This window comes from Danio rerio, chromosome 4 (genome assembly GCF_049306965.1).
Source record: "Danio rerio strain Tuebingen ecotype United States chromosome 4, GRCz12tu, whole genome shotgun sequence".
NCBI classification, from domain to species: Eukaryota; Metazoa; Chordata; class Actinopteri; order Cypriniformes; family Danionidae; genus Danio; species Danio rerio.
Window position 1 is genome coordinate 73,764,467 of NC_133179.1, and position 23,034 is coordinate 73,787,500.

The following is a 23,034-nucleotide window of genomic DNA, read 5'->3' on the forward strand; positions in this document are numbered from 1 at the left end:
AACCTGAAACCCAAATGGATACAGGCGATCCGAAGAGAGGAAGGGCATAGTTTTAATGTAAAACAGGTAGCACCTATGTCTGCAGCCTGAAGAGTGGTGTTGTCCCGAGCCTATTCCCTTGGAACAACTTTACAGCTCCTTTGAGAAGGGAGTCAGTATATGACAGAACCTACAAACGTCAGTCTAAACAGCTATCCTGTAAAGATAGCGACACGGTGGCTAAGGCAGCAAGGATGGATCACGACTACGTGACACACCCACCTGCATAGAAGTAAAGTTGGTATTATATTCACACATTCGTTCATTTAGAAGTCTCTATATTGTTTAACCTGTTACTTTGAATATTTGATTGAAATTAGCATGCAAACATGACTTGAAAACAACATTAACACTGGTTATTTGACTGTAAACAATGCTGTACTTTGATAGTCATTGGCTGCTAATATGATTTCGCTATTTAGAGTTTGCAAATAATACTTTAAATAAATTACATTGTTAAAGGGAAAGTCTGAATGTGCAAATATAAAACCAGCTTTACCTCTATCCCACCTGCAGGTAAGATTGTTCATAGTGTATTTAGTTAATGCTAGTCACCTGTGTGTACCGTTATGCATATCTACCTGAACAAATTAATGTTAATAATATAAGCTGTTCACGAAACTCAACTAATAAAATAAAATATATATTTTTTTAACAATGAAACAATTTATTGCTGTGACATGTAGTAAATACACGAAGTTTTATCATACTATCATGTGTGGAAGTATTTAAAACAAGTGTGTTACAACTGGCCCTGTGTTAGGTTGTTCCCCGCTCTCCCCTATTTTAATTGCATGTATTAAATTACTTATTTAATTAACTTCGGAAGATGTTGAGGTGGAACCTCTGGAATGTTCTGATAGTCCTTGAAAACTGGAGACTCCGGTAAGAGAGTAAAGGGCTCGGAGAGTTTCATCCAAAAATAGCTTTAATGAGTGAGTACGTGTGTGTGTGTGTGTGTGTGGTCTGGAACATAAAATAGAACAAATTAAGTATCAATAAAATATTACAGGTTTAGCAATTAACAAATAACAGTCAAACATTTCCATTTAGATTACAACAGAAAATAATCTTTAGGTATAGGAATAAATTCACTGTCAAACTGTAGTGTTTAGAAATGACTCAACATTACACCATGTGTCAAAATATATACATTAATCCAACAAGGAAACATACTATGGCATAAATAGTTTGGACTAGCATATTAGCTTCCCAACACAGATTAACATATAACATAAGATTATGCAAATATATGCATTAAAGGTGAAATACAACATTACAGATATTGTTACAACAGTATTAACATAAGTATTACCCATATTTTTGGTGGGAATCAGTAAATAAACTTACTTTCTTGGCATGAACGCACACAGGATAGATGTTTGCCTTCTCACCGTGCCTCACAAGTGATTTTTGCCATGTGCTTGCTCTTGAAAGCGAAAGTAGTGAATGTCGGTCAAATTAGAGAGGTGCGCCATCTAGGGTATACTCATAAGAACTGCAACCCTGTATAGGACTTTCCTACAAAGCCGCCCCCAAATTTACTAGATAAATTTGTAATTAGTCTAGGGAAAGTCTCAAGGCTAATTGTTTCCTTCCTCATCTTCCCATGATGGTAACTTAACTAACCGGGCGACAAGCCGAAGATAAGTTCGCTCTTTCACTTGCACTTCTGCAGTACGTACGCAATGATCTACACCTGCATATGTCTTAATCACTTTACCAATAGGCCATGAAGCTCGTGGCAACTGTGGATCAACTATCATGACGATCTGTCCAATAGTTAAATTGCCGGTGTCCCTTTGCCATTTTTGGCGTGTCTGTAGGCCTGGTAAGTAATGCCGTACAAAGTTTACCCAAAAATGATCAGCCAAAATTTGACTATGTCGCCACCTCCTTCTACCTAACAGATCACTAGAGGAGTAGATCGCTTGTGGGAGTGATGCATCGCGACGGCCCATCAGCAATAGATTGGGTGTGACTGGGTCTGGATCAGCTACATCCGAGGAAACATACCCGAGTGGCTTGGAGTTGATGATTCCCTCAACCTCTACCAGCACTGTACGTAAAACGGACTCAGTCACAGTTCGATTGCCTAGGACTACCTGAAGAGCTGTTTTGACAGACCGTATCTCTCGCTCCCAGGTACCACCAAAATGCGGGGCATGTGGCGGATTGAACTGAAATGTAATTTCCTGACCAGCTAACTGTTCTTTAAGTGAAGCTTCTAACGCTGTAAAAGCTTCTTGCAATTCAGTGGCTCCTCCCCTGAAATTTGTCCCCCTATCCGCCAGTATCTCAAATGGCTTTCCCCGACGTGATACAAATCTTCGTAAAGCCATCAGAAAGGCATCTGTGTCCATGCTCTCTAAGAGATCAAGATGTATACAACTTGTCGTCATGCATTTGAATATGATGCCCCAGCGTTTCTCAGTGCGTCGTCCTATTTTAATGGTGAATGGGCCAAAACAATCAACGCCTGTTGACCAGAAAGGGGGTTTATATAGTCTTAAACGTGATGGAGGCAAGTCTGCCATCTTTGGTATTACAGGCTTTGCTCTCCATTTTTGGCATGTTTCACAGTTGTACTGGTGTCTCTTAATGGATTCCCTGCCACGCAGGATCCAGTATTTGCGTCTGATCTCACCTAAGACCCGTTCTGGACCTGGATGGAGAAGCTGGTTGTCATATTTCTTGATTAGGAGCATGGTAATTGGATGTTTAGGGTCCAGTATTATGGGATGTATGGTGTCTGGAACTAGGCACTCAGCTCTGCGAAGCCGTCCGCCTACTCGGATAAGACCAACTGTTTGATCATACTCAGGGGCTAGTGCAGCCAGACGGCTCTGGGTGGATATGGGTTTACCTTTTGTCAGTGCACCCACCTCTTCTGGAAAGCTGTCACTCTGAGCTTGCCTTAGTATATGTAACTCAACCTCAATGGCATCTGCTGCAGTCATGGAATCAGCCGCCCCGTGAAGGGACTGGTAAGTAAACTTCAACAGTTCACTCCAATTTTTATAATTGGAGATGGCAGGTTGAGGCGTAGTGATGATTGTATTGCCACAGAATGTTTGTTTTCTTAGCTCATCATGATCATCAGGAGCAGCTAATTCAGGCAGGGATGGCCAGGTGTCTGGATGCTGGTGAATGAACTGTGGTCCTTGACTCCAGCGCTGGGATTTGGTTAACTCTACCAAAGTCTTCCCCCTGGTCAAATCATCCGCTGGGTTGTCTGCAGTGTTAACATATCGCCAACAAGACTCCAATGTCAAATCCTGAATTTCCGCTATGCGGGTTCCGACAAAGACTTTATAGCGGCAGGAGTCGGATTTTAACCAACTCAGGACCGTTGTTGAATCAGTCCACAGGACAACATCTCTGGCAGGAATAGACAACTCTTTACTGAGTAACTTTGCTAGCTGCGCTCCTGTGAGAGCTCCACAAAGCTCCAAGCGTGGCATTGATATCTGTTTGCGTGGAGCCACCCTGGATCTTGCCATCACAAAAGCAACATGTGTCTGGTTATGCTGATCTAAAGTACAGAGGTAAGCGACTGACCCGTACGCACGTTCAGAGGCATCGCAGAAGATATGTATGGTTCTCTGCATGCCTTCTGTGTCTGCACATGGTGGTATGTATGCTCGGGGTATTTCAACGGTGTGCAAATTAGCCAGTTCAGCCTCCCATTGGCGCCACTGTATTCGCAGGCTTTCTGGGTGGATAACATCATCCCAACCAACTTTTAGGTTCCAAAGATCCTGAATTAATATCTTTGCTTTCGTAGTGAAAGGTATTAGATATCCAAGTGGGTCATACTGCGTAGCCAGTACCTTGTAAACATTTCGGAGTGTGGGTTCAGAATAATGAACTTGACGGTGTTGGTATCCAAGATGGTCAGTGAGACAGTTCCAGCGGAGACCCAAAGCTGGCTCTTGTGGATCTGAACTATGCTCAGAAACCCACAGTTCAGTGCTAGCTGCTCTGGCTTCTATTGGAAGGTGTTCTATTACTTGGGGTATGTTGCTGGCCCACTGGCGGATTTCAAACCCCCCTGACGACAGATGACTACGCATTCGGTCAATTAGGCTGCGAGCTTTCTCTGGGCAGTTAAGACTCTGCAAACAGTTATCTACATAGAATGCTTGTTCGACAGACATTTGAACATCCTCATAGCCTACACAGTTGTCTTTCACATGTCGTTGTAGCGCATATGTGGCACAGCAGGGACTGCAGGTTGTTCCAAATGGGAGGACTTGCCATTCAAAGACATTTGGCTCTTCGTTCTTCTTCATGTCCCTCCAAAGGAAACGTAACAGTGAGCGATCTTCTGGCAAAAGTCTGATCTGATGGAACATTGCTTTAATGTCCCCACTGATTGCCACTGTGTGCTCACGAAACCGAAGTAGGACTCCAAGAAGTGAAGGACCCAGGATTGGCCCAGGAAGAAGATGTTCGTTAAGCGCAAGTCCTCTGTACTGGTATGAACAATTGAAAACAAGCCTGGCTTTGTTATTGTGGTGGACTAAGTGATGTGGTAGATACCATGATTCAGCAGAGGATTCAACTTCTTCATTTGTCAGCCTCTTTACATAACCTGCATTTTCAAGTTTCTGAATCTCCTCGCAATATGTCAGGGTTTGATTGGGGTCATTAATGATTCTCCGTTCTGTACTTCGAAGTAGTGAAAGACAAACCGATTTGGGTGCTTTTAGACAAGGACTGTCTTTCCGCCTGAGAAGTGGTGTAGCATATCTCATTGTGCCATTTACATTCACCCTTACAGTTTGCTGCTCGAGCAATTCAAGTGCTTGTTGATCGAGCTTGGATCGAGTGGCTGCTTTCTCACTGATATAAGGTAAAGTGTCGATCTGCCACAATTTCTCCACATGTCTCTGTAGATCTAAGTGGGTAGGTCCCACTGCAGTGAAGAGACACCGCTGCTCATCACTAGGAACATGCATCAGGCTGGCAGGACCTTGGAGTGTCCAACCAAGCGGGGTGCAGATTGCTACAGGTCCACCAGCTGGGCCAATATGCACAGGCTGAGTGGGAATGAGCAAATGTGGAAAGTCGGAACCGATTAGTAGTACAGGCCGCACATGATCAATTTCTGGTATTGGTAACCCTCGCAAATGCTTGTACTTTTTCATCAGTACTTTCACTGGGTAAGTATGCTCTGAGAAACCCAATTCATCAGCCGTAAAGGCATGATGGATCTTGTATTTTTGTCTAGGATTGTCAGCGGGTGAAATTTCAAATGAAACAGATGACCCCTTCAGGTGAACAACCTCATGTCGGACAGTTCTCAATGAGAGCGTTTCAGGGTTTTTATGCAGCTGGAGGTATTGTGTAGCAGAGGAGAGGAGAATTGTCCGCTCGGAACCATCATCTAGCAAAGCATAAGCCTCTAGTGAGTGTCTGGCATTATGTATGAGTACTTTGACCACCTTTAACATGACCTGTTGAGGACGATTGGGACGGTCAAGATAAATGGTGTCTGCTGAGGTACTGACCATAAGGACCTTGTTGGGCTCCTGCATGTTTACATCATGTAGTACAGTAAGATGCTGCTTTTGACATATATTACAGGGCTTTTTGAGGGTGCAAGCCTCAGGTTTGTGATTGCGTCCACAGCGGAAACAACCTTTGTCTCTGATCCATTCTGTGATCTGGGTAGTCGTCAGTGACTTAAATTTGGAACACATACTGAGATAATGCTCACGGGTATTACAGTATGGACAGTAAGCTTTTGGTTTGTCCCTGGGCTTTTGTGGAAAGGTACGACATGGCAGAGTGGTAAGTGGCATTTTATCATGACTGCTACTAATGTTGTAGTACACAGAAGATGATGATGTATGGCTACTCTTCCCTTTCCTTTGAGGCTTTATCTGTTCTTGAAACATGTCAACAGCTCTACTTGAGATGCGCTTCGCCTGTGATTTTAGCTGAAGCCATGCTGCTAAGTCATGAAGAGTGTATGTTTTATCTGTCCCTGTGACGAGTATACCACGACTGAGACAATGTTCAACAAATCCATCTCGGTAGGTAGCCGGCAATTTGACTAAAAGTCTGTCCACATGTGAGCCACACTTCAGTTCGTACCCATTCTCCCCCTCTAAAGAACGAAGCATACCTACAAGTGCATGTACTGCAAGAGCGAAATTATCAAAGGCTTCGGCATCCCCTACTCTAACTGGTGGAGAGTTCAAAATGGACCCAAGTTCACTCTGTACAAGTTGACGAGGTTGCCCATATTTGTCTTGGAGGGCTTGCAATGCAGTAGTGTACGGTGTAGGATCATGCATATAGGCTTGTGCTAATTTGTATGCACTGGGTAGTCTTATTCTGTCTATAAGTACCTGGTACTTAAACTGCTCTGTGAGATGAGCGTGGCAGCCTATGAGACTATCTAATGCCATTTTTAGTAGGGCAAAGTCTGACTCCCTACCACTCTCAAATGTAGGCAGAGCTGGTTTAGGTATACCATATGAATTAGCAATTAGCATATCCATAACATTGGCTGGGGCTGGTGGCTGTACACTGGGAACATTTAGCCTGGGTAATGGCTGTGAGCTTAACTGCTGTTGCCTAACAGGATTTTGTGACTGATTAATTGTGGGCTGAGACGGTACTGAAATTGACTGGTGAGGTGGCTGAGCATAGCTGGTCGCTGTTGAATCCGGAGACACATATGATGCACCTGGGCATAGAAGATTAGAGCCTAACTGACTATATGTTTGTCTCTCATAGGACAAAGATGGCTGTACGGTTAAAGGAGGGCAAACATCTGCAACATGTAATTTTACCTGTGAGGGAAACACACCTGGTGCTGCAACAGAACAGATAGGAGAAGGAACAACATTCATTGGTTCTACATATAATGATTTGGATGTAGCATGAGAGGTAATGTGCTCATGTACTGAATGTGGAACTAATGGCTGAGCAGTAACAGGTTTACTCTGATATGTGTGGGGTGTAGAGTGCTGTGTACTATCAGGGAACTGTCGTAGTGTATGGTGAGCAACCTCTACCTTTGGTAAACGGAGTGTATCAGTCTGTACCTGCTCTGGGTCAAGTTCACCTTCAGTTTGTGAAATAGCAGTTGCATTCTCAGTCTCTGATTCTCGGAGAAGTGAAGCAACAAGACGCGCTTTCTCCAGCTCCATCTCTTTCTGCTTAATACGACGCTGTCTTTCAAGCTGTTTGGTGATCAGTTCTTTGGTCTTATGTGCTGCACGAGCCTCTTCATCTAACTGATGACTTCTCCTCTGCTGCTCTCTGAGTAATTCTTCTCTCTCATATAATGCTAAGCGTGCTTGTTGATCCAGGAACTCACACTGCTCCTCAGCTTTGCTCTCCTCCACCATCTGCCTCTGCATCTCTGCTAGCTCCATACTTTTCAGCTTTTCCTCTACAATAGCTGCCTGTAGCTCTGTCAGTTGCGAAGCTGTCGAACGGCTGGATACACTGCTTCTGGTGGTCTTTGTCCTGGATCGGCTTTGACGAGACTTTGCAGATGAATGTGCTGATAATGATCGGCAAGGCACATGCGCTTCATCTGGATGTGCAGATGCAATGGCAGCTGCTGGCATTGTATTACTGTCCCCTGCACTGGAAGCTGGAATCTGGCTTGGTTGATATCCAACATCATAATCACCCAAGTAGGCTGGTGGATGTCTCTCCCGCTGAGTACGAGGTTGCACAATGGTTGGTGTGACCTCCTGCTCGGATTGCATGTTGTCTTCAAGGTTACTATCATCCGGCTCGAAGGACCATTTGTTGAGGTGGAACCTCTGGAATGTTCTGATAGTCCTTGAAAACTGGAGACTCCGGTAAGAGAGTAAAGGGCTCGGAGAGTTTCATCCAAAAATAGCTTTAATGAGTGAGTACGTGTGTGTGTGTGTGTGTGTGGTCTGGAACATAAAATAGAACAAATTAAGTATCAATAAAATATTACAGGTTTAGCAATTAACAAATAACAGTCAAACATTTCCATTTAGATTACAACAGAAAATAATCTTTAGGTATAGGAATAAATTCACTGTCAAACTGTAGTGTTTAGAAATGACTCAACATTACACCATGTGTCAAAATATATACATTAATCCAACAAGGAAACATACTATGGCATAAATAGTTTGGACTAGCATATTAGCTTCCCAACACAGATTAACATATAACATAAGATTATGCAAATATATGCATTAAAGGTGAAATACAACATTACAGATATTGTTACAACAGTATTAACATAAGTATTACCCATATTTTTGGTGGGAATCAGTAAATAAACTTACTTTCTTGGCATGAACGCACACAGGATAGATGTTTGCCTTCTCACCGTGCCTCACAAGTGATTTTTGCCATGTGCTTGCTCTTGAAAGCGAAAGTAGTGAATGTCGGTCAAATTAGAGAGGTGCGCCATCTAGGGTATACTCATAAGAACTGCAACCCTGTATAGGACTTTCCTACAGAAGACAACTCAGGCTCGCCGAAAACACTCTAGCTGCCTTTTCTCCGCCAAAAAACTCATACCGGAACTGGGTTTACACGTTGTTGACGTACTTCCGGTTTTTGCGTAAAAGGTCTATTACCTCTAATAATATCTCTAATGCAGGGGTTTTCAAAGTCTAAGACAGTGGGCCTCCCTTTTGACACAACTTATCCATTGGCGCCCCCCTCCTCCCAAACACGCACAAACACACACACATACATACACACACACATACATATATATATATATATATATATACAGTATATATAAAGACACAGACAGATGTCAGACTGTTAACTCACTTTTATCATCATTTGCATGAAAGTGCAATTATTTACAGAGTAATAACAAGTATTTTAATATAATGTTTTTAAAACTAGGATGATGGTTAATATGAATAGAACAGATCCAAGAACTGTCCATCCCAGTCAAAACAGTCGAAGTTTAGCGGGTCTCATGCTGTCATTAGCCAAAATATCTTGACAAACCACACATAAAGGTCGTGGTTCATCAGCTGGTCCTGTCCACGTAAATCCTAAACTTCAACTGTATGCAAAAATGTTAAGAACAATTATTTACAAACAGTGAAAATAAAGTGTGTGTGTATACATATATACATATTTAAAACATTATAATACTGTTTGGATTTTCCCCCCATAATAATAAATTGTGAACATTGCAGTGTAAATTGCAATCCAGATGTTACAGAGAGAAATTGATGCAGCAACAGCAGAGCATATTAAGGGGATATAAAACTTAAAGGCTTTGAATCGGGGGGTCTCAGAAACCTATCCATTGCAGGCACGTGCACACATAGGGCTCAACCTGTGCAGTGCACATGCCCCTTTTAGTCCTGGATAGAAAGTGCCCTTCCAAAATGATCAAAAGTGCCCCCGCGACGCGGCACACCTTCGGTCCCGCCCTTCAGTAGGCGCGCGACAACACCGCTCTTGAGCGTGCGCGCAACAACACAGCTGATCAGAACGCGCGCGACAGACTTGCCAAACAGAAGCGAATTCACAGCTATGGCTTTCTGGGTAAAAAAGGTTTTCTTATTTTTGACGTATTATTTTTTTTAGCTTTGTTTAATTAAAACGTTTAAATATAATAAAAAATACATATAATAATTAAACTTAACAATTATATTTTTATTATATATTTTTCCCGCGCCTCCCCTGACATGCTCTGGCGCCCCCCAGGCGAGGCGCGCCTCACACTTTGAAAACCCCTGCTCTAATGCTTTAACTGTTAACTTCTTTAACAATTGATAACTTATCATACCCTTACCTGGTGCTGTATTCTTTGAATTACAGATAGCTACTTTCATCTCAAAATACTTAAATTCATCATCTAGACTACTATTAAAATCTATCTTTTTCATGCATACATCTCCATATAGTTCCATAATTTGTTGACGTTTTGTTAAAAATACATCATCTAGATTTTCAATGCTGTGAGTTTTAGCAAATGTTTGAGCCAACATTGTGACCTTTTCTTTATTTGTAATTGCGATCTTTCCATTTTCCTCCATCACGGGTATTTTCCTGGAGCTGTCAATTCCATTCATCTTTTTAATCATATGCCAAACTGTATTCATATCAGTTTCTCTGCCTATTGTATTACAGAAATTTTGCCAGGCTGCCCTCCTTGTGCTCTAGATAATCTTTTTAACATAAGCTTTTTCCCTTTGATAATCTAAGACTGCTTTTGGGGTGAGCATGCTTTTTAAAGATCTAAATGCTTTTTGTCTTTCTTTGATTGCCCTTGAACATTCTTCAGACCACCAAGGTACATTTTTCCTCTTTCTTGTGCCATTTGCTAATGGGATTGATTGTAATGCTGCAGAATAAATACCATCTATTACCTTACCCTATACATGATCAATATTTCCCTCCAGTGTTATATTTTTAAAAAGGTTTTCACACATTGCTTGGAATTTTCCCCAATCTGCACTTTTGTATACCCATTTTATACCATTATTACAATTTTGTGTATGCACCTTACTTTGAATTTTACAGATGATAGGAAAATGATCGCTTCCTATATTATTTCCAGAAACTGACCACTTAGATTTACCAGCTAGTGATGCTGAGACTATTGTAAGATCCAAGCATGATGCGCTACCTTTTCTTATATCTATTCTTGTTGGTTTGCCATCATTTAGACACACTAAAGATTTCTCTTCCATGAAATTTTCTATTATAGCCCCATTTTTATCTGTTTTCCTACTACCCCAAATACTATTGTGTGCATTTAAATCACCACATACAATAATTTTATTTGATGTTTCAACTATAGTGCTTTCCAATATGCCTACTGCTAATTCTAAAAAAGAATTATAGAAGTTGACTATTCTGATTACCCCATGCTCACCCATTCCTTCTATAATCAATCAATCAATCAATCAATCAATCAATCAAGCCTTTATTTGTCACTACACTTTCGTATAGCGAAAATTGGACCCCCCAGACCATACACAAAACATCACAAACAACTTTTCAGGGGAGACAGATCTTAGGAGGTAGCATTTAGAAACGAAGAAAGATACATTTGGTCAGTTAGGCTAAAAAACACCCCCTCAGCTTGCCCTTGATTAGGACAAAGTGAGAAAAGGGAGAAAAACAGCCCTATCTTAGCATAAGCACCCCGGCAAGACACAACATAGACAGAGGGGATGGGAACAGGGGTAATGGAAAACAGTCCGTTGAGTGCGGGCAGCCAACTGGTCCAGCAGCCATTTCCGGCGCAAGTCACAGCCCCGCCCACGCCCCACGTGGGTAAAAGCACACGAAGGCGTTTGGATGGGGATCGGTGGTGAATGTTTATCTGTAGATATGTTTGTGTGTGTGTGAGCCTGCATAGTCCAGAGTCCCGCAGGTGTCCTTGACAGGGGCAGGAATTTCAGAGCGTCCGCTTATCTTGCTTATCCCAGGGAGTTGTTTACTTCCAGCCGAGGCCGTCTGGCAGGAGTAAGAGGAGAGCTGAAAAAAAAGACAGTAAGATACTTCCACTTTAGGTCAATATCTGCCAATTTCACAGATATTTAATGTCTATCACTCGTCTCCCGATCTGGCCAAAATTTGTTGCAGAGCCGCTAGCTTCACCTCGATGGTTTCCAGTTTGCGGTCAAGGACCATAGTCTGATTCGCGACCCTACCCATCAGTGTTTCAATCAAGCCGGCCAGCCTAGTGGGGTTTTGAGTTGCGCTGACCGCTTTTATCAGTTTCCGAGATCCCAGGGCCCCGCATAAGCCCATCAGCAGAAACGCTTTCTGCTTCTGTTTTCATATGCTTTCTGTTTCACTTTCATTATTTACATACCTATAAATCACATTTTCTTTCATGAAAGTTGCACACCCTCCACCTCTACCATTATTCCTGTCTTTCCTTATTACTTCATAACCATTCAGCTTGAAATTTAATGGTCTGCATAACCACCTTTCTTGAATACAAATTACATCAGGAGCTTTGCTCATATTTCCGATGTATTTTTTAAACTCCTGTCCATTAGCAATCAGACTTCTGGCATTCCAATGAAGCAATAGGAAAGACATGATAATGTTAAATATCACTACACTGGGATGCATCATAACTTGCCATCATATTCCACTCTTTCTTTTCTTCTTTTGCTTTTAATATCTTGTGGATTTGTTCAGCCGATATATCTGTACAATTCAGGAATTTGTTTGCACATTCTGCCACAATTTTAATCTTGTCAGACCTTCTTTCTACCTGTGCGGTGCCATTCACCACTGCACAGATGAATGCCACTAAGTCAATTTTAATCACACTAATGTTATCAATGGAGTTATTCTGAAGCATGCTCTTTTGTTTCTCAGATTCATTCACTTGAGAATTTTGTACATGTTCCCTATGAGTTTGTGTTTCTGTCTGCTGTTTTACTTTACGAGCTGCTTCTGCATATGTTAAATTTTGATTGGTCTTTACCTTTTAAATTTCACGTGCCTGCTGCTGAACTGGACATTCTGCATACGCAGCGCTGTGTTCGCCTCCACAGTTGCAGCATTTTAACTTAGTTCCTTCTCTACACTTCCCATACTGATGCTCTTCACCACATTTTGCACAACGCATTTTCCCTTTGCATAAAGCAGCTGAATGACCGATGCGTTGGCAGTTATAACAATGAAGAGGAGGAGGAACATATTCTCTTACCGTATAGCTGATGAAGCCTAGTTTCACCTTTGCTGGTAAATTTTTTTCCTTAAAGTGTATCAACACAGAAAGACTCTCACATTTTTTATTGTCCCTCCACATCATTAGTCTCCTGGCCATGCCAACCTTTCCTCCACTCAAGTTCCCTTTAATTTCCTCTATAGTTACATTTAAAGGTTGAGATTATCTGATTATCTTTCACTCTTTCACTTCACTAAAACAAACCTGTGTGATCTACAGGTATATCCTCAAATATTATTGGTTCCACTGACATGAATATTCATGAGCTTCTCCTGACTGTGGGCGTGTCCTGAAGACGAGTGTGTTGAAGGAAGATTTATAGAAGGAATTTAAGATGAAATCTGAGAGGTCAATGGAGAATATTTAGAGCAATGCTGAACCTATAAAATAAGATTAGAGATTTATATATAAATGAATACACCTCATACAGATCTCTCTGCTATATTGTTATTATTTTCTATAGGATGCTGTTCAATAATATTCAATAAGAGTGTGTTTATACAATAGAAAGGCAAAACTGAACAAACTGAACAAAATAACTGAAGATCACAGTGAAGAGAAACAGCACACACAAATGAATAATGTTTAACCAGAGGACAAACCAAGAAAACCATTAAACAGCATTACATTTCAAATGTTGTAGTTTGTCTTTTATTTATTGTTTGCAGCACATAACTTGAATGTACATGTGTTATCTCTCTATTTCTGAAGGGGTTTTTAAACTATTTTTTAATATCTGTTTGTCTATATTCACTGTTAGAAATATTATATATATATATATATATATATATATATATTTTTTTTTTTTTAAGGCAGTGTATTTATTGATGCTGTGCATTGTATAGATATAGTATTCAGCATTTAAAATGGTTCAAAAATGTCTTTTCTAAATTATCCTAAGACAAGAACGAGACAGCTTTAATGGTTTATTAACTCATTTATTCATTCACTCATTTACAATAGAGATAGTTTAATACCCTTTTTATTCATCATTTCTAAAAGGTTCAGGATAAAAGGTCAATAAAAATGTAAATAATTTTCCTCAGAAACTGAAAGACGGGGTTGACAAGTCTTTGTTGTGTCAAATGATTTATTAATATCAGTAAAAATATCTAACTTCACTGTTTTTATTCATTTCATTATTCTTTTGATTATACGTTTGAAATTGAGTTATTAAATTAAATACAGATAACTTCATTATCTTAATTGAGCTTTACAATAGCTCTTTATTGAAATCAAGGAACGATAAAAACTTTTGGGTGTTTAGTGATTGTGGTGTTTTCCAAATAGTGTAATAATGAAAGTTCACGATCCATAAACGAGAGTACTTTAATCAGTTAACATGAGATAACAGGGAAATAGAATAGTTTAGTTTAATAACAACTGAAACAGTGATTTAATAATAGTTTCTGATTTATTTTACCAAAATAAAACATTGATAAAAATACATTATTACATGGGTAATATCTATATATAACATTTTAAATGGCTTTATTTACTTTATTAAGAGTATGTATATATATTTTGACAAAACACAATGAATGCATGTCATATATTCATGAAGACACTGATGTAGTGTGCAGAGGTAAACTGATATTTACTTATCAAGATATTCTTCATCAGTTAAATAACATTTTTATTCATTTTTATGCTTTTGAAGAACTAAACCACAAAGAATAAATAGTCAGATTAAATCAGAGGAGATGATTGTGCTAAATATTCTATTAATAATGTTTTTAAAATGAACATATTTTCATTTTTTAGCTTTTTACAATTGCTGGATATGTTTTGTCCAATTATCTCAAGAGTCAGTGACATATATATATGACCTTAAAGACAACAAGATTATAGATGAGAAATAAATGACTGAATGAAATAAGAAATAAAATATAGACAAACTTTAGTCATAGGAGATATATCTGTAGCCCTTATTAAAAAAGAGCTTACTTAAACCCACTTGCACCTAAAAGCAGAGCATAATATATATTTTTACATAGAAATATACAGAGATTATAATTATATTTTTCATATTATGGTAATCTAATAGATAGATAATATTAACAGACCACTATTCTGTTAAGAAAATGCATTTTAGTATGCATACTATTATAGGAGTTATATGGTATGTTTCCCTTTAAGTAACTCGTTCGCTACATTTCAGTGTTTGGTTGATTTGCACTTGGGTGAAAATGTGCTTTTTGCTATCAAGTTTGTGTGTTAATACCTGATTGGGTCTATACCCATTAGTCCCCGCCTCTCTTATAGGTGAATAAGCTATTATTGGTTTATCGGGAGAGCTGAGGAGAAGTTTGAGAGAACGAGACCGCAGAGGCTTGTCTCTGAGAGAAACTTGAGTGTTATAACTGCAAATCGTGAGTTATATACAGTTTACATTGATTTAAAGTGTGCTAAAGTTGTTTAAGAACCATAGTGTATGCGTTAAGTGTAATAATTGCGAGTATATTGAGACCGTTTGCGAGCTGAAGACATTGACGCTCGTGTGAGATCATATCCTCGTGTTTTAGCTGTCTGCTACACTAGACTGACGCAGTGTTTTAGCGAGTGAACTGTTAAGAGAGTGAAGCTCGTTCAGGAGGACAGATTCATTGCATCGGCTGGAGTGTTCATGCTGTGTGCTGACGCTGCATCGGACTGACGGTTCGCGGTGGAGGACATCGATCGCGGGACAGACGGCATCGCGCGGAACGGACGGACATCGATCGCGGGACGGACGACGATCGTGACGGCTGCAGGAACGCCAGGTACATTTACAGTGTTTTCTTTTTGCTCTTTTAAGAGTGAAGAGGCCATTTTGCAGTTTCAAAGGCCACTACGCACCCGAGCAACATAACAGGCCTGCATCGAGGGTGGGTGAGACTGTGTGTGTGTGTGAGAGTGGGCCCACTTTCAATATTTCAGTGTTGCAAAAGTGTTTATTTGCTGTTAACGGTTACAAGAAAGAGAAAAAAAGTGTTATTTTTACATTTATATTTGGAGAATATTTGCTTTGAGATTCTATAATCTGAGATACGAATGCAGTAAATAACTGTGAGTAATCTAAATCATTCAAGGGTGAATTTACAGTTTTAGTAAGGGAGCGTCTAAAAAGTGCATCAAGTCACAAAAGTGTAAAATGCTTATTGCTTAAGTGATTGGGGTCCAGTTGTTGGATACTCATACTGTGTTTGCTTACTGAAGGTAAATAACTGTTTCTCTTTGCAATTAGTGTTTTATCTATTGTTTATTGATATAAGGTTGTATTAATAATTCATATCTTATTATAAATAGTATTATAATTATATTTATACCTATAATATTACCTATATAAATAACAAATACATATATACTCATCTTTATTTTTATTTTGTTTATAAATAAATTTCTATTTGTTTATAACTTAATTTGTTTTGCTTATTCATTGAAGTTCTCTAAAAGTGGTATCTGATTAGGGGGAGTGAAATAATAGTCGAGAGGCTAAACTGTAGGAATCCGGTGCTCCACCCTATAGAGCTTAGGTCAGGACAAAGCCTAAGAGGGCAGGGGGCGCTACACAAATTGGGGGCTCGTCCAGGATACACTCTCACCTTTTCCTGATACACTAAGAAGAGTAAATTAAACACCTTAATACACGTTAAGAACACTGAAGAGGAAAAACTGACACCATCCTGTAACTAACTGATTATTATTGAGAAATGTCTTTCAGAAGTGACCCACAACTGCAGAGTGAACTTCTTGAGTGGTGCAGAGAAGCAGTAATCGACCCAGCTCATGCGTTGTTGCTGACAGGAGTACCACAAAACACTGAGACTGCTTGCATTGAAAAAGTGGCCGAGAGTGTGAAGGTTTTTGGACGAGTACGGGTTCGAGACTCAAAAGGTGGAGCCACTCCGACAACTCTGTTAGTGCTGTGTGAATGCAGAGAAGTTGTAGATCCCACTAATTGCCCTGAGGAATTGCATCCTACAGATGGTGAGGAAGCCTGGATGATTATCATAGCTACGGAAAGAGAATCAGCTCATGTTGCTCCAGCAGAGTTTGCTGACAAGCTCTCCAAGTTTCTGAAGGATGAAGGCAAGTCTATGACTGATGTACATGCTCTATTTTCTCCACAGAATGCAAATCCCAGTTCACCTGAGTCAATAATTTGTGCAGTGGGTGAAATTCTTGAAAAAACAGTAAGACCATCGAGTGATGGAAGTGCCTACCGTCGTTTACGTACCTTCTCTGGTATTGTTCCAACCCCTGTAGGAGAAGAAACTATGGATCACTGGATTGAACAAGCTAAGTTGATGATATCTGAATGTGAGTGCTCTGAAAAGGAGAAACGGAGAAGAATTGTGGAAAGTTTAAAGGGACCAGCCCTGGAAATCATTAAAGCTGTCCGTATGTCATGTCCTGATGCTGAAGCGGTGAAATATGTGGAAGCTCTGGAAAGTACTTTTGGATCTTCTGAGTCTGGAGAAGACTTATACTTTGCTTTTCGGCTTCTTAGACAGTGTCCTGGTGAGTCACTTTCTGCTTTTCTGAGAAGAATGGAAAAATCACTGACTAAAGTCATCCAAAAAGGGGGACTGACTTCTGCGAATGCTGATAAGGCTAGAGTAGAGCAATTGATTCGAGGAGCTGTTGAATCTGACATGATGCTATTGCAGTTGCGATTAAGGGAGCGGAAAGAAAATCCACCAACTTTCCTGAGTCTGTTAAATGAGGTTCGTGAGGCTGAGGAGATAGAAGCCACTCGACGCAAGATAACTGCTACTGCAAAGCCCATACACTTGCAGGAAGAAAGCATTTGTCCCACTGTTGTACATGAACTTAGAGCAGAAATTCAAGAATTGAGGGCTCAGATAAAAACTGATCGTTCAAATATTGCTTCATCCATGATGATCGAGAACAGAGTGAAATCACGCCAAATAAGCCCCACAGACTCAAAGGAAGTAGTCAAAGAGACTGAGGTTCAGGTGTTGAAAAAACAAGTACAGCAGTTACAACAACAGCTAGCCGTAATGAGTGTTGGTCAAAGTAATTTAACAAGCCATGCCCAGTTACCACAAACCCCTGTTTCAAGTTCATCGCGACACCAGCTTTCAAAACCCAAAGCTGACTACTTTTGTTACCGATGTGGTGAAGAGGGACACATCGCAACTAAATGTAAAGCCCCTGAAAATGCCACTCTTGTAATCAACAAGCTAGTACGTTCCTTAAAAAGGGCTAAAGGAACAAAGAGTGATCCGAACAGCCATGCTGAAGATAGAGCTTGTTTTTCCAAAAAGAGCCAGATACACAGCTGTGAGCCAAAGGGTCTTCCCAAGGGTTTAGTTGGACCAGCGTCTACCATTGCAGTGAAAGTGGGAGGACATCCATGCTATGCTCTTTGGGACAGCGGGTCTCAAGTCACTATTGTTTTCGACTCCTGGTATTCTGAACACCTGTCAAATGTGCCCATACTTTCTCTTTCTGGCCTATCCATCTGGGGCCTAAGTTCATCCAATTATCCCTATAAAGGATACATTGTAGTTGATGTCACATTCCCTGTTGCTCTTACTGGTGCAGAAGAAACAGTCACTATCCTTGCTTTAGTCTGTCCAGACCCTAAAGGACCACAGCAGTTTCCATTAATCATCGGAACCAATGCTAGCTTCTTCCAGCGAATGACAAATGGTGAAGGTACTAATATCACCCGCAGTGCCCACTCACTCAGAATTCAAACACACCTGGACACCACATCTTTTGCTGTCGACCAACCTGAGGGCCTAGTGAGATGGAAAGGCCCAGGTATGCTTAATGTACCATCACAAGGTGAGCGATATGCTTCATGCAAAATTGAGTCAGACAAACCTTTGAGAAGAGACATCTTTCTCATTGAAACCTCTCCTGTTGATTCCCTTCCTGCTGGACTGCTTGTTTCCCCTGTCGTTCTTTCTTCATCAGCAGTAGATGTAAACAATTTCAGGATTTTGATTCAAAATGAGACCAGCAAAGAACTCTCAGTTCCTCCAGGGACTGTAGTTGCTCAAATATTCCCTACAGATACAGTCACTGTTGCTCATGGAGTTACAGAGTCTAACGATCAGATTAATCCTGACGTGTTTAACTTTGGTGATTCGAACATACCTACAGCTTGGGAGAAAAGATTACGCTTGAAGCTGGCTGAGCGAAAGAATGTGTTTTCGACACAGGAATGGGATGTAGGCTTGGCTAAAGGAGTCACCCATCAAATTAGACTGCATGATCCTCACCCATTCAGAGAGCGTTCAAGGCGCATTGCCCCAGCCGATATCGATGATGTCAGAAGGCATCTGAAAGATCTTCTAGCTGCTGGTATCATTGAGGAGTCCAGAAGCCCATATGCATCGCCTATAGTAATAGTGCGGAAAAAGAGTGGTGCTGTGAGAATGTGCATTGATTACCGGACTCTAAACAGTCGCACTACACCTGATCAATATGTCACCCCTCGCATTGATGATGCATTAGACTGCCTAGCGGGAAGCAAATGGTTTTCAGTTTTGGATTTGCGGAGCGGCTATTACCAAATTGCGATGTCTGAGGAAGACAAAGAAAAAACTGCATTCATTTGCCCACTGGGGTTTTACCAGTTTCAACGTATGCCACAAGGAATCACTGGGGCCCCAGCGACGTTTCAAAGATTAATGGAGAAAGTGGTTGGAGATATGCATCTATTACAAGTGATTGTCTATCTCGATGACCTCATTGTCTTTGGAAGCACACTGGAAGAGCATGAGGAGCGATTGATGAAAGTCCTCGACCGACTGGAGGAATGGGGGCTGAAAGTGTCTATCGACAAGTGCCAGTTCTGTCAGCCAAAAGTCAAGTATGTGGGACACATTGTTTCTGCTGCAGGAATAGCTCCAGACCCCGAGAAAGTTGCTGCGGTGACTCAGTGGAAAGAGCCTACTGACCTAAAATCTTTAAGATCTTTCCTTGGATTTTGTGGATTTTATCGCCGTTTCGTTAAGAATTACTCCTCCATTGTAAGACCTCTGACAGAGTTAACGAAAGGTTACCCACCTGCAAAAGGAAAGAGTAAGGTGGAAGGAAAGAAGTACTTCAAGGAGACTGATCAATTTGGTGAGCGTTGGGACAACGCATGTAAACAAGCTTTTCAAGAGATAATCAAGTGTTTAACTCAGGCACCTGTACTTGCCTTTGCTGATCCATCCCTACCATACATACTCCACATTGATGCAAGTCTGAGTGGCATTGGTGCTGTGCTGAATCAAGAACACTCTGATGGACTTCGACCTGTTGCTTTTGCTAGCAGAAAGTTGAGTGCTTCAGAACAGAGATATCACATACACCAGCTAGAGTTCCTTGCATTAAAGTGGGCTGTTGTAGACAAGTTTCACGATTACCTGTACGGAGTTCCATTTGTCGTGAGAACTGATAACAATCCTCTAACTTACGTACTGACAAGTGCAAAGTTAAATGCAACTGGTCATAGATGGCTAGCAGCCTTGGCCACATATAACTTCAGCCTGCAGTATAAGCCAGGCAAACACAACATTGATGCTGACGTGCTTTCCCGTTATCCTGCGGAACCTGCCACTTCCTTCTCTTGGACTGAAATTCCACAGTCTGGAGTAAAAGCTATTTGTCAGTTGTCCAACTTGTCTTGGAGTGATGAAAAGTCCAGACTGATAGACCAGTTAGGTGTTTCACCTGGTAGCATCCCCGCTGTTTACTCTTGTCCTGCGTTGCTTGATGTTTGTCATCTAGAGCAGTTGACTCATGCTGACCTAAAATTGTCACAAGAACAGGATCCTGTTATTGGCAAAGTAAAACAAGACATTGCACGAAGCAAGCCACTCACCCCTATAAAAGGTTCTGATCCTACCCTCACTCTCCTGCAACGCCAAGGTCCCAAACTTGTCATTCGAAATAATCTGTTGTACAGAGTCACCAAAAACCAAAGTGGAAAAGAGAAAGTTCAACTAGTGTTGCCAGAGAAATACCATTTAACAGTGCTGCAGTCTCTGCATGATGATTCTGGTCACCTAGGAGTAGAGAAGACCACAGAGTTACTGAGAGATCGGTTTTACTGGCCACGTATGACCAGTGACATTGAGCAATACATAAAAAATTGTGGTCGTTGTATTACACGCAAGACCTTACCTCAAAAGTCTGCCCCATTAAGCCACATTACCAGCAGTGGTCCACTAGACTTGGTTTGTATCGACTTCTTGTCCCTTGAGCCTGATAGTAAGGGTATTGCTAATGTGCTAGTAATAACTGACCACTTCACCCGCTATGCACAAGCATTTCCTACTAAAGACCAGCGAGCTGTGACAGTTGCCAAAGTGTTGGTAGAAAAGTTTTTTGTTCATTACGGATTGCCCTCACGCATTCATTCCGATCAAGGAAGAGACTTTGAAAGCCGGTTGATACAGGAACTTCTGGGAATGTTGGGGATCCGCAAATCACGGACCACACCTTACCACCCACAAGGTGACCCACAGCCAGAACGCTTTAACCGTACCCTTCTGTCAATGCTAGGTACTCTGGAGCCAGCCCAAAAAAGTAAGTGGAGTCAACACATCACTCAGCTTGTACACGCTTATAATTGTACAAAAAACGAGGCTACAGGCTACTCCCCTTATCAGTTGCTTTTTGGAAGAGAGGCTCGTCTGCCCATAGACATATGTTTTGGCATTTCACCTGCTGGTGAGAAAGGAGTGACTCATCTGCAATACGTTGAGAAAATGAAAGCTGAACTGCAACAAGCATATCAGCTGGCGGCTGAGACTTCGTTGAAGGCTCATCAAAGAAACAAGAAGCTCTATGACACAAGAGTGAAACCTCAACTGTTGACTGTTGGAGACAGAGTGCTCATTCGAAATCTTGCTGTAAAAGGAAAGAACAAACTCCAGGACAGATGGAATTCCTTACCATATGTGGTTGTGGAGAAGTTTAAGGACTTACCGGTCTATAAACTGAGGCCTGAGCGTGGAATGGGAGCAATAAGGACAATGCATCGTGACCACTTGTTACCTGTTGGAGAGAATGTGAGATTCAGTAAGGCGAATGACTTCAATCCCTCAACACAGTCACCTGTAACAAGAGCACAATCAGGAAAAAGAGTACAAAAGGAAAAGAAAGTTGAAAATGTTGAGCAAGTAAGAGATGAAAACCATGAGACATCTGAGAGTGAGGATGACGACCTTTGTTATTACTACCCAAAGTTAATTCCTGCTCTGAGAACTCTGCCAACACCTCAAATTGCTGTGGAACCTGAAATTATACCTGCTGAATATGGTCCAGAACTAAATTCAGAGTGTGAAGCGAGAAATGATACAGTGGAAGAGGAGGCTAGAGAGGTTCTCAATCAGCCTGCTGAAGCTGTGGATGATCAAGGTGTAGGAGACAATGACCACAGAAATGTTCCCAAACCGGGGCCTGAACCTGCTGTGTGTCGTAAGTCTACGAGAGAAGTGAAACCAGTAATAAAGCTGAGTTATGATGATTTGGGCCGACCCACTGATAAACCATTAACTATGGTTCACCGAGGGATGGTAGTACACATTGAAGATTTGTCAAAGACCCAAAAGAGCTGCAACACAGTTTGGTGTCATCCCATGGCTCAGTGTTCCCAGTGTGTCCCTACAGCCCCTGGCCCTATTGTCAGAACAGTAATTCAATTTTAAATGTCTCATGAGGGCATGAGAAGTTTAGAAGGGGGAGGATGTAGCCCTTATTAAAAAAGAGCTTACTTAAACCCACTTGCACCTAAAAGCAGAGCATAATATATATTTTTACATAGAAATATACAGAGATTATAATTATATTTTTCATATTATGGTAATCTAATAGATAGATAATATTAACAGACCACTATTCTGTTAAGAAAATGCATTTTAGTATGCATACTATTATAGGAGTTATATGGTATGTTTCCCTTTAAGTAACTCGTTCGCTACATTTCAGTGTTTGGTTGATTTGCACTTGGGTGAAAATGTGCTTTTTGCTATCAAGTTTGTGTGTTAATACCTGATTGGGTCTATACCCATTAGTCCCCGCCTCTCTTATAGGTGAATAAGCTATTATTGGTTTATCGGGAGAGCTGAGGAGAAGTTTGAGAGAACGAGACCGCAGAGGCTTGTCTCTGAGAGAAACTTGAGTGTTATAACTGCAAATCGTGAGTTATATACAGTTTACATTGATTTAAAGTGTGCTAAAGTTGTTTAAGAACCATAGTGTATGCGTTAAGTGTAATAATTGCGAGTATATTGAGACCGTTTGCGAGCTGAAGACATTGACGCTCGTGTGAGATCATATCCTCGTGTTTT

At 40.9% G+C, this 23,034-nt stretch overlaps 4 protein-coding genes across 5 annotated transcripts in view; 1 reads left to right on the forward strand and 3 right to left on the reverse strand.

Moving 5' to 3' along the window:
- Positions 1–23,034, reverse strand: part of LOC110438442 (protein NLRC3-like) — a 367,431-nt gene that overhangs the window by 128,468 nt on the left and 215,929 nt on the right. The gene's annotated exons all lie outside the window — the stretch shown is intronic.
- si:ch73-389k6.1 overlaps positions 1–23,034 on the forward strand; it is a 778,105-nt gene that overhangs the window by 76,508 nt on the left and 678,563 nt on the right. The gene's annotated exons all lie outside the window — the stretch shown is intronic.
- The window catches only part of si:dkey-165o8.1, a 75,889-nt gene that overhangs the window by 29,650 nt on the left and 23,205 nt on the right, over positions 1–23,034 (reverse strand). The window lies entirely within an intron of this gene.
- LOC101882617 (uncharacterized) lies at positions 869–8,397 on the reverse strand. Of its 2 annotated transcripts, none has more exons than XR_012402444.1 (2): positions 1,390–6,743; positions 869–1,005 (listed from the first exon to the last, which is right to left on the reverse strand). XR_012402444.1 is itself a non-coding variant. In XM_021475795.3 (2 exons), exon 2 carries the CDS (start codon positions 7,776–7,778, stop codon positions 1,623–1,625), a length of 6,156 nt encoding a protein of 2,051 aa, XP_021331470.2. In that variant the 5' UTR covers positions 7,779–7,955; positions 8,340–8,397; the 3' UTR covers positions 875–1,622. The 2 variants fall into 2 exon arrangements, 1 of the variants encoding a protein (XP_021331470.2); XM_021475795.3 differs by adding an exon at positions 8,340–8,397 and having other exon boundaries at positions 875–7,955.